This window comes from Ascidiella aspersa, chromosome 3 (genome assembly GCF_963924565.1).
Source record: "Ascidiella aspersa chromosome 3, kaAscAspe10.2, whole genome shotgun sequence".
In the NCBI taxonomy this organism is placed as follows: Eukaryota; Metazoa; Chordata; class Ascidiacea; order Phlebobranchia; family Ascidiidae; genus Ascidiella; species Ascidiella aspersa.
Window position 1 is genome coordinate 9735710 of NC_139449.1, and position 16514 is coordinate 9752223.

Genomic DNA, 16514 nt, shown 5'->3' on the forward strand with positions numbered 1-16514 from the left:
TTTGTTTCAGCGTGTCTGCAAAAACAAAACTTGGACATGGATATCTAACAACAAATATAATAACAATACTGGACCCATGCACCCAAACTCGCACCCCAACTTAAATATTGTTCGTTATATTAAAACCCTCGAACAAAAATGTGGTAGGATTCAAGACTAGCCCTCATTTTCCAAATAACTTGCAAGAAAACACTATATACCTAGATAACGGTGCTATTTGGAAGGCTATATACATCGTAATACGTTTTAGTATTCCTAGTAATTAAAATCCGTCAAGGTTTTGTGGGAAAGTTTTGTGCATTGGCATGTATAAGGAAAAGCCTTTTGTGCCAATTTGGTTATATTCCCTTACCAGAGAATTGCTGTATATATCAAAACTGGCTTAGTTAGATAAATTGTTAGAATACTAACTGTTGGGCCGGACTTGGGTGTCAGACACGACTTTATTTTTCTCTGCTGGACTACACAGCCCTGCTACGAAGTTTACTCAATTCCCGAGTGTAAAAAAGAAATAGCATATATTGTTTAAGTGGGTTGTAATTTAAACCTGGCGTACTTTATCTGCAGTGAAGCAGCTGATTTCGTTCAGCTAGACTATGGTTCTTGCTTCGTTGCGTCCACGCATTTGAAGTTACTTTTAAAGCTTGCGCGCAGATGAAGGTTTACGAGAAAGGAAAAGATTTACTTCGTCATGCCAAATGAGTCCACGTACTTTGCCGTAAAGTGTACAAGCCTCGCTCTTTGTCAGCATTAAGTATTGCTAAATATCTAAGAAGTTATCTTTTAACTTTTCAGTTTTTTATTTTTATTTTAGCCTATGCTTAATTAATGCTGCGACTAAGGTTCATAAACAAATACCTCGGTTCAAAAAAGTTAGTTTGGAAGCCAAGCATATTAAACTGGAGTCGAATGGTGCGCAGCAAATTGCGACAATTAGGGCCTAAGTATATTTAATTTTTTTAATACGACAAACTATTCTATGCTAACTTCAGTCTATATTCAGAAATAATTACCATAATGTAAAACTTGGTTACCGAAAAGACAGTTTTTTGGTATTTAGAAAAAATAATGCCCTTTTAACAATTCCATACAGCTTATTGTGAATCGCACAACAATATCACATTACCTTAGGCTTAAAGTTTGGCTTTACTTTGTCTGAAACGCTTTGCACTGTAATAAAGCGATAAAATGTCACGATACTCTTCGCTGTTGAATTTTGTTTCTCCAAGGGCAAAAACTTAATCGCTCACAGTGAAGAAACCCAGACTACACCGCGGTTTATCACCACGAGTTTTCTCGTGGGAATTTTCGAGGGCGGTGGTTTCCAAATTTTAACAAATATATATAGCCAACAATAATTTCGCGCTTATCGCAATTATATGGCGTTGCAGCTGCATATTTGCGCACGAGTTTTTCGAATTAATAAAGACTATTGTATTATCTCCTAATAACGTTATGAGGAAAAGGAAATTTTTTAATCTTAAACTAATAAATGGCAATTTTCTAACCACCTAAACTTTTAAAAAATACCAAGAGTTTAACATTACACCACTTTCTGTTTAGGCCGTCAAAGCAGATGTACTTGACGGACACTGGGGCTCCGGTTGGTGAATTAAGCGATGGAACACCGAGTCAAGTTGATTACAGCAACTCAAGGAATAACAGGCGATGGTGGAAAGTGATATGTATCAAATACGTGCTTGGTATAATACACAAAGGTGTAATTTGTCTGTCTAACTGATATTTTTTTCAAATTATCTTATGCAAGAATTAAAAAACTTATTAGTCGATTGTTAAAAACCATCAGTAAAATTTCCTTCCACTACAAAATACCGACACTTCGCCGTAATATCGATATCACTTTTAATTTGGTATCGGCGCCCATAGATACACAGTTAATGTATTTGGCCGATCTCACACGTTGCTTTTCACTCGGTGTTATGGTGTGGCTGTTCGTAAAGTATATGCTGAGTTTTAAGCGAATGTGATACATTACAGCAACAAGTCATATTTACAACTCTTTACAGGATCATAAACATTCAGGAGCACACATCAATGTCACATCTGGCAGGGCAGTTGACTTATTGCGGAAATTATATATAAATGCTACACGATCCCTCTTCAATGAACCAAGCCAGACGCAGTAAAGGTTGATTATATTTATGCAAGATATGTACTACACAACAAGGTGCTCATAAAAAAGTTGTTAAACAGTAACAATCTTCTGTTAATCGCAGTAATCAACTGCTGGCCACTTGATGATAAAATACGCCGTTTCGCCCGCCTTTTTTGTGTGTTACTTTTGATTTCACTCAACGGCGCACAAGTTGAATTTATATACAAGTTGCGGGCGGTTAAAGGCGATTAATCGCATCTTAGCTTCATGGTAGTAGCTTTCAACGCTTCCTCGTATCCTTTCCAACTGTACCAGATAATGTTCATGGCATGTCCGGAAGACTCTCCATATTCCCCGTTCAGGTGCGATCTTTGGCAATTCAGGAACCACCAAGCTCCGTGGAAGTGTGTTGCACAATTGATCGAGTAACTATACGAACAACAAGATGCTATCATGGAAGCGATAATTCCCTATATAAAGGTCAGGCAATAGATATTAGATATTCCCCAATGAAAGTAAACACAGAGCGTTTTATAACATTTATAAAAAATAAATTAAGTGCTGAATTGTTGAAATTAGCTTCCTTTTTATTGTATTGGTGGCAACCAATTTGTGCATTGAAAAAGCAAAACTGGAAAAATATGTTATTAAGATCACTAACCAAAAAAGGGAAATAAATAAAAAAAATGAGAAGAAACTCGCTAATGATTTAGTTAAACAGCAGGGAAGTAATTCAAATATTTCGGGGTACCGTACTGCTGTTGTTGAAAATATGCGCTTAATTTGGTAATTAAATAATAGTTGTGCACGCATTGTGTTCATCTAAAAAAAATATTTGTATATCATTAAAAAAGCATCTCTTGCAAACATCCATGTTAACATATACCTTACTCTCGGTCGTTTTCGCGGTCTTTGGTGGAAAACTGCATGTTGTTGTGGCCGCTTAAACTGTCGCCAGCTGTTCCATTATATCCACTAACCTGCAGTGTAATTGCTAGCCTCGTTACCAATAGAGAATGAACTGAACGAATATTAAGTTGATTAAGCCAGAGAGAAAATATAATCATTTTGGAAAGGGCAAGCCCCAACTATCAAACTTATAAATTATAGGGAAATATTTGATTTCTATATTTAAACCAAGTTCTTTGCATTTATTTTTGAAAAGAACGATTGAAAATAACTAAAATAATCAATATTCAAAATCTATTGAGGCAGCGAAAACCAATCTTTTTTAAAAATCTGTGACACACAGCATGAAGAACAAGGAACAAAGTAATAATGTATTGAATATTTTATGGATTTTCCGGTATTCTGCGTATCTGTGATCATCGTTGAAATCGTATAGCTCAACGCGAAGTCGGGTTGGCTTGTCAGTGGTGTGCTTGTCAGTGGTGAGCTTGTCAGTGGTGAGCATGTGGGTTTTTTCCAAACCTGCGAATCAATTCGTGGCATCCGTTGTGTAAAGCCAGTATTGTTATTAGCAATACAATTATTTATGTCGTCTTTTAAAATTTTAGTTTTAATTAGGACTGCCATATTTTCAGCACCCAAAAAGAGGACATTTTTTTGCCGGCAAGTAGAACGAAAGTAGAATTGTAACGTTTGACTTGAAATGATGTTTTATGCTGATTTTTGGGAGGTTTGGTTGTTTTGCGATTCTCCGATTAATTTTCGATAGAAAATTTGGTGTTGCTGGCCTACTCGAGCGCAAATATTGATTTATTTATTGCAAGCGCGATGGTTTGGTGTTGGCGGCTACAAAAAGTGTTATAAGTGACGATTTAAAATCCTACGTTTTAAAGTGAATAATCACACACCTTAGCTTTATTAATGGGTATTTTTAAAAGTGAGATTCGGTCGCAATTTGCTGGCGTAATGTTTGCAATAACAATCAAAAAGGTAGGGCAATCTGTTGGAAAACCATTTTTAAACCAGAAATTCAGCATGTTTCATGGCTAGAGTAATATTGTGGAAATAAATGCAACGTCTCGCCTAAAAGTCTTGTTGAAGGTATAAGCAACTAACTCGTAATGCAAAGAGGACATTTGGGCATATTTGAGCGTCCTCGGAGGACCATTTACTTTTCTTGAAAAAACAGGACAAATTCTCCTAAAAGAGGACATATGGTAGGCCTAGTTTTAATGAAGTTCGCAATAAATGTTTTTTTCAACATTGTTGGTTATATGGAATTTAAGCTATCCACATACCCAACCAAAATTCTCCGCTTAAGTCTCCAAATCCGTTTTTGTATTCAGTCCAGTTGCGATAGAAATCAACTCTACCGTTAAACCTTCGCTGAAACACCTGAAAAACAAAGATAAATATAGAGTATTGGTTTGTTGGTAACTTTGCACACAGTGTCTAGGTTTTTCGCTTTGCCTAATTACAACAGTTTTCTAGTTTTGAAATTACAAAAAAAACTGACATAGATTAAGCAGCTCTTGACCTCTTTACCCATAAAAGATTTTAAAATCTATAAATTCAACTCAAAATTATAAGATACAAAAACTCAAATTAGGGCATTGTTTCACGCCTTTTGGCATTTTATACGCGTTCATACGCTAAATGCTTTTATAAATATATATAGTCTGTAAATATCTAAATTTAACTTAATAGAAAGTATACTTCTTTTCACTAATGGGGTCTTGTTCTGCTAAACCAGTGGTTCTTAAACTTTTTCTAAAAAATTACGCAACGGTCCCCTAGCAATTTTTCAATTGCTCGCAGGCCCACAAAATAAACATAAAATAACACGTTTAGATGAGACGGGTGCACTTACAGTCTTAGATAAGCTTGTTGGTGCCGTATTTAGTATTGTAACGCAAAAAAATAACTTTATTTGAGTGAAGCAATCACGATAAGTTTTAAAACCGCGACCGTACAACCCACAATGGCAGCACAGCAAACTGTAGAAACGTAATTCTTATTAGCACAACGCATCATTATGACGTCACAATGCACAATTCAGCTCAAAGCATGCAATCACGTGAAAGAACAACTAATCGTAGCTTTTGATGACAAGTGCAAACACGTTAAAATTAAAATGATCTCCTTTAGGAGGTCTAGTTGATTTTTGTTAGTGCTTCGCGGTCCCAGAAAATTGTCTCGCGGACCCCAGTTTGAGAACCACTGTGCTAAACTGATGCTTAGATGTCGTATCTTTATTTTTTAGATGATCTTACTGTCCATCCATTTTCACAATAAGCTTCCTCCCCAGTAAAAAGTGCTGTCCTTCCGTTCGATGTAACATTGCTGCAACTTTTTGGCAGTATTGACCCAAGAATTCTTTCCAGTTCTGAAAAAGTTTGCTGATTTCAATTGCTTTAAATTCAAATAACAACTTGAAAATTGAAACGATATTAGCCAGTGGACTTCAAACATCCACTACATTGTCGAATTGTCTCTTTCGATTTTATATTAGTGTTGAAGGACATTCAATTAGTATTAAAGGACAAGTTTTACAAAAACAGATTGCTGCATTGGTCATATCATTAGGATATTTATTTTCCTTATTTCAAAAAACAAACGGTGTTCAATAGTGGAAGAAATTCCCATAACAAGAAAACAGTGAAATAACATATCGGATAACATATTCATTCATTGCAGACCATATAAATGTGATGTATAGAATTAACTTACCTCTCAGTTTTGTCCAGATTTTAGCTCTTTCAGCGCTCGGACCAACATTCCCCGTTCCACTATTTGCCCCCGTAGCTCCAAGTAATTCCCTGTTTCCGGGGCTTTCAGGGTGGTCGGCGTCACCCTTGACCCCACGTGATGGGGCGCCCAGCGACCCTGGAGATATTGTTACGTCATTGTCACAGACAGGAACTGTGACGTAACTACATCGGTTCGCGTCGCCGAATACGAGGTAGAAGACGAAGATCGGAATAAGCTTAAGCAACATTTTGTTTCAGCGTGTCTGCAAAAACAAAACTTGGACATAGATATCTGAGAATAAATATAATAACAATACTGGACCCATGTACCCAAACTCGCACCCCAACCTAAAAATATTATTCGTAATATAAAAACCCTCGAACAAAAATGTGGTAGAATTAGACCAGAAAACACTAGATAACGGTACTATTTGGAAGGCTTTGTACATCGTAATACGTTTCAGTATTCCTAGTAATTAAAACCCGTCAAGGTTTTAGTGGGAAATTTATGTGCATTGGCATGTATAAGGAAAAGCCTTTTTGTGCCAATTTGGTTACATTCTCTTATCAGAGAATTGCTGTATATATCAAAACTGGCTTAGTTAGGTAAATGGCTTGAATACTGACTGTTGGGCCGGACTTGGGTGTCAGACACGACTTTATTTTCCTCTGCCAGACTACACAGCCCTGCTACAAAGTCTACTCAATTCCCGAGTGTAAAAAACAAATAGTATATATCAGGGGTGGCCAACCAGTCAGACAACAAGAGTCGCATTCCTTACTTGGTTAACCGCAAAGAGCCAAATTCACACATGGAAAGAATATCACTCTACTTATTGCTCACTTTCACAAAGCGCCCGTATGAAACGTGAAAAAGAGTGCCTTTATTCGGTTAAATAGACAAATATTTAATTTAGAAAGAGACTCGGCGCATTCGTTAAAAATTGAAAAAAATGCACATTTATCGATATAATGTCATTTATCAAGATAATTTAAACGAATAACCTGAAAATCATCGACTCACGGCTTTATGGCTGTTTTGCGAAGGGCAAAAATCATACTTTTTGCGTTTATCATGTTTTAAAAGTGTTACTAACAAAACATGGCCTTAAGGATAACAGCGGAGTGTTGCGCCCCCACCGCGACTTGTGCACTGGGGCCTGGCCCCTGACCCCATACAGTTGCCCGGCGGGTCGCAACCGCGCGAGTTCTTGTTGTTTGCAAAGGTTTCTGGTCAGATATGCTACCTGTCATAACCACAACTAAAATTCCAATCAAAAGTATATTGTTACAACGAATTAAAACGTTATCAAATAGCATTAGTGAACGTTATTTTCAAGTTAATGTGAGACAGACAGCCACCGCCTATTGCAGCGACTGTCGGCTAAAACTTCGCAAAAGACTTCTCTAGAGAAAAGCTCAAAGCCGCTAAGACGACATGTATATAGCCAATACGTAGGAAGAAAAAAAACACGAAAGTTACGTCATATTTGGCCAATAAGACTGGCCGGCACTCTGAAAACATGGCTAGGCATTACAGCGGCCATTCTAAAGCCAATTTGCAGCGGGAGTCAGACGCCAGCAAAACAAGTGGCTTGTTTTGCAGAACGTGAGAACATCGCCCACAAGACTGACATTTATAGATTACGAAATTAAAGGTTACATGTCAAGTTTGAAACGAGGCGAACTGAAGCAGGAAAACACAGGAATTTTACACACAACAATACGGAAAACTTTGCATCATCAAATATGATATTATGTAACTGAAGAACATATTTGGCAAACGAAAGCTGAAACGCGTAATCTAAAGCCCTATTTAAAAATTCGTAAGATAACTTAATGAACTCTAAGATTTGGCTTATGGTAATTAATTAATTTGGGTGTTTAAGTGTTGATAAACACGTAACAGGAGTCTGAACCGGCAAATAAAAATAACTTTGCCTAACCAAATCGACACCTTCCAAGATATCCTAAGTGCAACATGAACGCAAGAGCCGCAAAAAACTTGGTCAAGAGCCGCATGCGGCTCGCGAGCCGCGTTTTGGCCACCCCTGGTATATATTGTTTAAGTGGTGAGTTGTTATACAATGCTTTATACCCAACCGATTTTATTATATATATGTGGCCACAATGTGCGCCTTGAAAAAAATAGACCATTCTACATAAACACTCCCCTGCATTTATTTTATACTTTTTTTTTTAATTTAAGCGCAACACGAATAAAGTTTCACATCTCTAAATTAAGCAATGTTACTTAATCTAGCTGCATGTGGTCGGCTGGCCTTCGTTTAGAAACTTTAGACCACCCTGATCTATATATCTTGATGCTTCAGCAAACTTGCGCGGACATATGGTACAAAGTAATGTGCGTTATTTATTAATAACGTACAGTTTGATGAATCCTTTTTTTGTTTAGATTTCTCAAAATAGCGTATGGCACAACGACGGTATTCCAAGCATTTTTATCATTCTGATTTTACGGCGACATGCCTGAATAACTGCGCCAGGTATTTTGTCTATGACAAGCCATAAACTGAAGAAAAATAGTTTGAGAAATACATTGTAATTTCTGATATGTTTGAAGAGATTATTCTAGCGAAGTTGTGAGGACAAATGGAATTAAACGATGGTAATGTGCGATTGCGCATCAAAGACCACGTTTTATTTTTATTGACAGGCCGGAGGTGTTTTACCACAGAATTCGTCAATGATTGAAGTAAATGTGTAAAAGTTTATTTATTTGTCTAATTCGGCTTGTCATAATCCCTTTGGTAAAGTAAATCACCAAAAGCTTCAGAAGTGAAATGTTTTCTTATACAGTAACTATATTAGGTTTATTGAAAAGAAAAGTCTCAAATCTAAATATTAAATAAGTAGCAGTCACACTGAAGGCCGCATGCTGTAACCTGATTTACTAGATGACATATAAAACGACGTTTCGTTAACTCCAATCAAAACAAGAGGAACCATCTTCAAGTGAATCAATATAGGGCGCCAAATTTGGTGGAGCACATCAAACGAAAAAAGCTCTTTAAAACTCACAAATGCATCGTACAGTAAGAGTACAGCTGAAGTAATTTGAATAAATATTGTTCGACGACCTAATTAATTGCTTACCTAGATTTGCCCTGAATAAGCGCTGAACTTTTTTTTGTTTTTGTGCCGCTTTCTAAGGGCAACTAAAAAACGGAAAAATATTTCTTAAACTACTAATTGAATATCCTACTAAATGTTTGAACTTATCCGAAATGGACAATGCGATTTACTAGACTAAACGTGACGAATTTTAGGATGTTTCAAAAAACCTGTTGCGCTTGCTATTTTCAGTATAGCATCATTAAACCGCCGTGTAAATATAAACAGTTATTCCAACCGCCTCTCCGGCAATATCCAAATTTTCAATCTGGGCGATATAAGTCCCGACTTTATGTTGAACCGAAAATATCTTATATTTCTGACTGGCGTACTTTATCCGCTGTGAGAGCAGCTGATTGCTTTCAGCTTGACTATGGCCCTTGTTTCGTTGCGTCCACGCGTGCGTGAAGTTACTTTTAAAGCTTGCACGCAGATGAAGGTTTATGAAAAAGGAAAAGATTTACTTCGTCATGCCAAATAACCCACGTACTTTGCCGTAAAGTGTACAAGACTTACCCACCTTTCATCAGCATTCAGTATTGCTACATATCTGAGAAAGTCATCTTTTACCGTTTCAGTTTTTCTTATATTTCAGCCTATATATTTGCTTAATTAATGCTGCGACTAAGATGCACTCTAAATAGGCTACCTCGGTTCAAAAAGTTTTTGGCAGATATATTAAAAAGAAGTCAAATGGTGCATAGCAAATTGCGACAAATCATCATGTTTAAAATTTTTTATACGACTAATTATGTATGCTAACTTCAGTCAGTATTCAGAATTGATTAGCATTACCGAAAAGACAGTTTTTTGGTATTTAGGAAAAATAATGCCCTTTTAACATTTCCATACAGCTTATTGTGAATCGCACAAAAATATCACATTACCTTAGGCTTAAAGTTTGGCTTTACTTTGTCTGAAACGCTTTGCACTGTAATAAAGCGATAAAATGTCACGATACTCTTCGCTGTTGAATTTTCTTTCTCCAAGGGCAAAAACTTAATCGCACACAGTGAAAAAAAACAGACTATACTGCGGTTTATCACAATAAGTTTTCTCGTGGGAATTTTCGAGGGCAGTGGTTCCCAACTGTAGTTTTTTTTCTTCTATGCAAAACGAACCTGGCGCGATTGATCTAGAACAGATGTGGGCAAATATATTCAATGGAAGGGCCATTTGCAGAAAGTGCAGTAGCAGAGAGCCTCAAAGTCATTTTAATACACAAATGGTACCGGTAAATAACGTAAGTTCAGCAATAATAACAGAATTGTAACGTAACAAAACGGGAATAATTAGCACAATGATAAAACGTTATTGACAAAATAACACGCACAATATTTATCAATATCAGTCTTTTGTTTGATTTGCTAATCTCTGAAACATTAGCAATGAAATTGCGTTGACTTGCTGTACACTAACTCTTCGGATTCTGTGTCTATTGTGACGTCATAAACTAAATGCTGGCCTAAATAAAGAAAAGAAAAATATACCGTTTGATAAACGGTGATACGGAATCTTAGTAGCCTTACGGAATTTTACTATTCGACTAGAAGAGCAACAAAAAACATGCCGGTACGTCGCATGTGGCTCGCGAGCCGCAGTTTGCCCACCCCTGATCTCGAATGTCCAGGAGGTATGAACGCAGTTAAACTTAACTGGAATTTCGTTCTCCTCTTAATGTTTTCGAAATTTCGACATTTTGAAAAGTGTTCTTTCCTTATGCAGCAAATATTAATCGATTGCTAATTTAATTTAATCGAATAAATCGTGTTTCAATTGTAGAAACGAATCAAAGTCCTGATGTGTTATTTTTCTTCTGTTGATTATAATTTTTGTTTTTTTGGTCTATTTTTTTTAAATGTTGCTGTCAAAAAGCAAAATAACCGACCCAGTAGAATTGTCGGGTCATCTCAATGTGTGCGTTTTCATACGTTGGGTAACACTACACTTAAAGGTCCCTGTAGGGTGTTTATAAGTTTAGCTGTTTCATGACGTCATGATATGACGTAACTTATAACGTCCCCCCCCCATTATTTTAATAGGTTTTGCGGCCCATTGAAATTTTAAAGTGGCATTAATACAAACACTTATGTTTAAATGTTGGACATCCCTGTTGTAAACGCTCGAGATTGAACCATTAGAGAATATTATGATGTTTTAAATATAGGCTTGGTAATGTTTGAAGGGGGCACGCTGCAATGCTCACTCGACCAAACTCTAACTTAAGTCTATTTAAACAACATAGACGCAAAAATTTTCGGGTTCTGGGCTAATCTTAATTATGCTTGCAGAATATGTCTTTCATTTTTATAAAGTCGATTTAGCCCAAATTAAGGCGTCCTACGTTCCATCGAACCTTTGACAATAAAAGTTCTGGAAACTTAAACGCGTTTTTTGTTTGGCGCGAATCGATAACATCTTTGTATTTTAGCTTTTGTATTGAAACTAAAAAACACCTTTATGACCTATAAAACTAACAAAACAAGCGAAATGTTTGCTGTTTTTACGGTTATTTTTATGAATTTACATCAAGACGTACCTTTGTGACGTCATCCGTGATAAAAATTGTCCACAAACAAAAATCCTGGATTCGCGCCTTATAGATGAATAATTTAATTAGGTTTAAAATCTTTTTTTACAGTCACGCAGATGGTTTAACCTACAGACATTGATTAAATGCCGCAGACGGCATCCTTATAAATTAAATGCCGCAGACGGCATCCTTAAAAAGTGTTACTTTTGTTATGGTGAAGCAATTAACCAATGTCAGAAACAATCAGAAGCAAACTGCAGTGGAACGACCAGTCTTGGCTGATTTGTGATATAGGCTATACATTTTCTCCCATCACGGCGAAATGCAAACAATCACATTGCATGTTATAAAGTTTCTATTTATCTAACGTGTAGCTCTATACGTAGGTGAGAAGAAAGTATATATATTACGCGAGTTGAAAAAGTATTTTCAATATTTAGCCCTCTCACGAAACAATTGTCCTTAAAATTGTTTAGTTACATTACCACATAAATTTTCCATAAACAATGGCTATAACGCTAGGTTAGTAGATCTGCACGAATATGTTACAACATAATAACAATAGTGATAAGGGCTTACGACATGCTGGATTGTTTTGTTTGGTTTAACCAATTGAAATTCAGCTATGATTGCGCTTATTGCAGTGGAAATGTTTTACAAGCCGGAACAACACCAGTAGTCCTTAAGCACTTAGGCAGATACTCTTTATTTAACAAGCGTAACGCCAGGTATTTTGTCTGGTGTAAAATTTAAATAAAACATCAATTGTCACTGCTTATATTTATTATGTAAAACTAAACATTACGATAATATAGAAAAAATTATTATTAGCATGTCTCGACGGCCTCGCGTTATTCAAGTGGATTCATGATACCCCCAAAGAAGTTAGCTTTTAACAGTTTTAAAAAGAAAATTTGGAAATATAGTCCTAATAGAAATCACATGTATCGCGCGATTCATTCTAGGTGACGCTGTTTGGAAAAACGACCAGGATACCAGATCGTGAGGTTTCGATCTTTTTATCGCAACAAGCTTGCTGGTGAGTTAGCCATGTTGTTTCTGACTTTTATTATCGTTGAAAATCCACCTTATTTGTAACTATTTTCGCTTAAGAAAGCCCTAGATGTAAGTTAGGATGTTTAGTAAATAAGACGATTTGCTGTTATGATAAGTAGTTGCGGCATAAACAGTATTTAGGCCAGGTAAGTTGTGTTTTCAGATACGATGTTTGTTTTTTATTTTGGTTATTATCGAAGCCAGGCTGTGATGTACCGTTTGCAGCTGGTCAAAACTTAACCAAAAGTAAAGTTATAAGACGGTCGCCGTAACAACCAGAACGAAGTGTGTTACAGCAATTCCATATCATAACGCACAGCAACTCAGAAATGAAGCAATCTTTGTTTTTGGTCTATTCGACTCCCCAACTGCGTTTTACCACGTTTAGCCTATTTTACCAGAAGTTGTTCTGTAGTTTAATCTAAAACTAACATCTTTTTTCTTGCAAAATATTTGAAAAATTGGTGCTGGTCTGGAATCCTATCACGTTTATTTTAACAGCAACGAAACAAGTTGTTAAAAGTAAAAATTGCAAGAAAAAGTATAAATATTTTAGAATTAATATAGTAATAATACATGACCAACTCGAACCAGAGCGCTAACTGTCACCCTAACCCAAGTAATGTTAGCAAAATAAACCCCTGGACGAAAATGTGGTATGAATCTAGACTAGCGCCAGAAAATGTTGTGTAAATTGCTGCACTGTCTGAAATCAGGGTTACAAGTCTAGAAACCTACCAAGGATTTCAAACCGTTAAAGTTTTTGTTTGAACTATATTAATTTTCTAATTTAACAGGTAACCATGGCGCCAAGAAAGGCCAAGACCGAAAAAGTTGAGGAAGTCGTTCAGTTGGGCCCCCAAGTGGCTGAGGGCGAAAATGTTTTTGGCGTTGCCCATATCTATGCCTCCTTCAACGACACATTTGTCCACGTGACTGATTTGTCTGGGAAGTAAGAGCTGTTTGTATTTTTTTATTGTTACCAGATTAAAAAGTAAGGCCTGCCATTGGATATGTTTATTGCTCAAATGCGCAAAATGTCTCGCTAACGGCAACAATCCAAATTTCCAATCTGGGTTTGTTATATATAAAATCATCATTAATTCTAGGTTATGTGTCATCCAAGTCCAGTCCAAACTTATGATATAGAACGCTTCACCTCTTTTTTTACACAATTAGCTGCAGGTCACTATGAGACTGTGACAAGTGCACCAGCGATTTTTTTCAACAGACTAGACCTGCACCCCTGGAAAATAAATATGCATTCGGGTGTTTCCAAATTTTCAGCTGTGCACCCGCAAAATCTTGTTAAGATATGCCACATTTTCCAGTTGCAGTTGTGCATTTCATAAAACATTGAGTCAGCAAATGTATGAAAATTAAACTTAATAATTTTAAGCTGCTTAAATATCCAATCTGGCCTTAGAAATTTTATATTTCACAGATTTAAGTTAACAACAAAGAACAACTTGTTTTACATATATACAAAACTATGAGAAACTAGCAACAAAGGTGCAATTCAAGCAACTAACATACTGCTGTAGGATGCTACAATGTATGCCTGAATAATCTAATTGTGCTTTGTTATTCCTAGGGAAACAATTGTACGAGTGACTGGTGGAATGAAGGTGAAGGCTGACCGCGATGAAGCTTCCCCATATGCTGCTATGTTGGCTGCTCAAGATGTTGCTGTTAGGTGTGTTTTTTGTTTACCTTTGATTCGAGAATATAACGCTTTAAAGTAAAAAAATCAGTTTATTACATTGCTGCTATAAACTGTTACTTATGGCGGGAAGGGAAAAACGAATAAATTATGTTAACAAAATAAATGTTAAATATTCACTTTTTTGTTTCCTATTATATGTATAGAGCCATGTAATGTAGTAACACTGTCACAAGCATACTATTTTATTTAAACCAGTGCTTCCCAACCAGTGGGTCCCAACCGCAGAAGCATTCCTAAATGTTACAATTCTCTATTAGATCTGGAAATTACGGCATTATCATTACCTAATTTTAATGCAACAATGTAGCAAATACTTATCAATTAGATGTGTGTTGCCGCATTAACTATTTCAGTATATATGCCAATAGTAAATATGCTGGTTTTATGTTTCTGATAATCTCATTTTTAATTGGATGCATTTTAAATTATTGCTTAACTAGTGTTAATGTAATTTATTTCTTTTATTTGATTCTTTTTATAGTCACATACATCTTTGTGACATATTGATATACAGTATCTCATTGTGGGTCACAAACTAAATAAAGATTGGGAAGCACTGATTTAAACCATTGAAATTGATCTGCTGGTCACTATCGAAGCCAGTGTGCACTATTTTGCTGTGCTGCTGGTCAAACCTTGACCTACATTAATGTTATACGACGGTCGCTGTTACAACTACCAGTATGTCAACGGCAATTCCATACAATAATGAACATTACTAGGTTTTCCTATCATTGATACATGTTAATTCCATACCAACTCGTAATGTAAATCAACAAACAAAAATAACCATTGTAAATATTTTTTAACACCATGGAAGCTTTTTTTTTTCAGCACCCATATATTTTTTAGCTTCTAACTCTGGATATAAATTATATGTAAAAACAAATTATGTTATAATAAAGATTTTTTATGATTTTGAAAATGTTTGCGAAACTTATTTGCCGAAAAAAAAAAATTTACCTTCTAACTTGCTGCACTGTTTGAACTTTCTGATGTGTTAATTGCTTTTTGAACAGATGCAAGGAAATTGGCATCAATGCTCTTCATATTAAACTGAGAGCAACTGGCGGCACACGAACCAAGACTCCAGGACCCGGCGCACAAAGTGCCCTTCGTGCTCTTGCTAGATCTGGAATGAAAATCGGAAGAATCGGTTTGTGAATAGTTTTTTTTTTGTTTATTCAGTTTTAAATAATTTCTGTTTAAAAATGCAAATCGTTCTTCATTAGATAATAATACTTAAACCTCACTTAAGAAATATCACATTTCTTAAAATCCATAATATCTTCTTTAATTCATACAAGTATTGGTTCTCAACCTGTGGTTTATGAGAAAGTTTGAAGGATACCGCATAACATGTCTTAGTTTTTAGTTGATAGGCTAATAAATTATATTAGTCTTGAAAAATATTTTCCTTGAATTTCAATGTTTATATACTTTTAGTTTGTGTACGGTAAGTATATTTAGTATGTGTACACACTCAATGCTATTTGTACAGTATTTTGTTTTATTTTGGCTGTTTTAAACATTAAAACGGGTCCACAAGGTGAAAAATATTGTCAATCTTTGAATTTGGTCATCATCGAAGCCAGGCTGTGATTGCATAGTTTACAGCTGGTCAAAACTTGACCAATATTATTAGAAGTACTGCTGACGGTCGTTGACTTGACTTAAAGTGCAAGGCGGCATATCTAAAGTGGTATACAAACTTTTTGTAATCTTTGTATATGGCCGTATTTGTCCTAATTCTAAATAGAGAAATCAGGTGGCACTGTATAAAGACAAATTGTATTTGATTCTCGACAAGCTGTCGCACAACCGTGCTTCATCAGGTCAAAGTATAAAACTTTAATCAGGACCCTAGAACAGCCTAGGGTAACACACTGCTTTTTTAATTCTCTTCAAGTTAAACATACCAAAATTTATAAGATAATAATGTTTTCTACATTTGTTACAAACAGGGTTCTTTCAATCTCAATTAAACAGCATAAATTTTATGGCCATGGCATTTCTCAATCCTCAATCAAAAGGATTTTTGCTGTGTTTGACATCAAAGATAAACTTAACAGTGTTATTCATTCATTTATTTGTGAATGTTTTTTTTCTTTCATGAATGAACTTGCAACACATGCTGGCTTACCTTGTTTTTTTAAAAAAACTAAAATAAAACTTTATTTTTGCAGAGGACGTTACCCCGATTCCGTCGGACAGCACGAGGAGGAAGGGTGGTCGACGTGGTCGCAGGTTGTAAATCAACCAACAAATAAATAAAATTCGGAAAAAGTC

At 35.8% G+C, this 16514-nt stretch overlaps 1 protein-coding gene and 1 pseudogene across 2 annotated transcripts; one reads left to right on the forward strand and one right to left on the reverse strand.

Annotated features, from left to right (window-relative positions):
- Positions 1 to 2227: 2227 nt before the first annotated feature.
- LOC146159119 (microfibril-associated glycoprotein 4-like) lies at positions 2228 to 6031 on the reverse strand (annotated as a pseudogene). The gene is made up of 6 exons (XR_014494670.1): positions 5756 to 6031; positions 5299 to 5411; positions 4324 to 4420; positions 3352 to 3547; positions 3008 to 3137; positions 2228 to 2545 (listed from the first exon to the last, which is right to left on the reverse strand). The product of XR_014494670.1 is annotated as a microfibril-associated glycoprotein 4-like (transcript).
- A 6381-nt stretch (positions 6032 to 12412) lies between these two features.
- LOC146159120 (small ribosomal subunit protein uS11) lies at positions 12413 to 16514 on the forward strand. Its single transcript, XM_083384134.1, has 5 exons — positions 12413 to 12482; positions 13297 to 13451; positions 14094 to 14195; positions 15245 to 15381; positions 16412 to 16514. The coding sequence occupies exons 2-5, from the start codon at positions 13303 to 13305 to the stop codon at positions 16477 to 16479; spliced, it is 456 nt and encodes a 151-aa protein (XP_083240260.1). The 5' UTR covers positions 12413 to 12482; positions 13297 to 13302; the 3' UTR covers positions 16480 to 16514.

Bases quoted from the DNA above. Each gene is read 5' to 3' on its own strand.
- LOC146159120 (XM_083384134.1), top strand. From the start codon at position 13,303: ATGGCGCCAAGAAAGGCCAAGACCGAAAAAGTTGAGGAAGTCGTTCAG. The intron at 13,452-14,093 runs GTAAGAGCTGTT...TGTTATTCCTAG, and splicing joins GTGACTGATTTGTCTGGGAA to GGAAACAATTGTACGAGTGA. The intron at 14,196-15,244 runs GTGTGTTTTTTG...CTTTTTGAACAG, and splicing joins GCTCAAGATGTTGCTGTTAG to ATGCAAGGAAATTGGCATCA.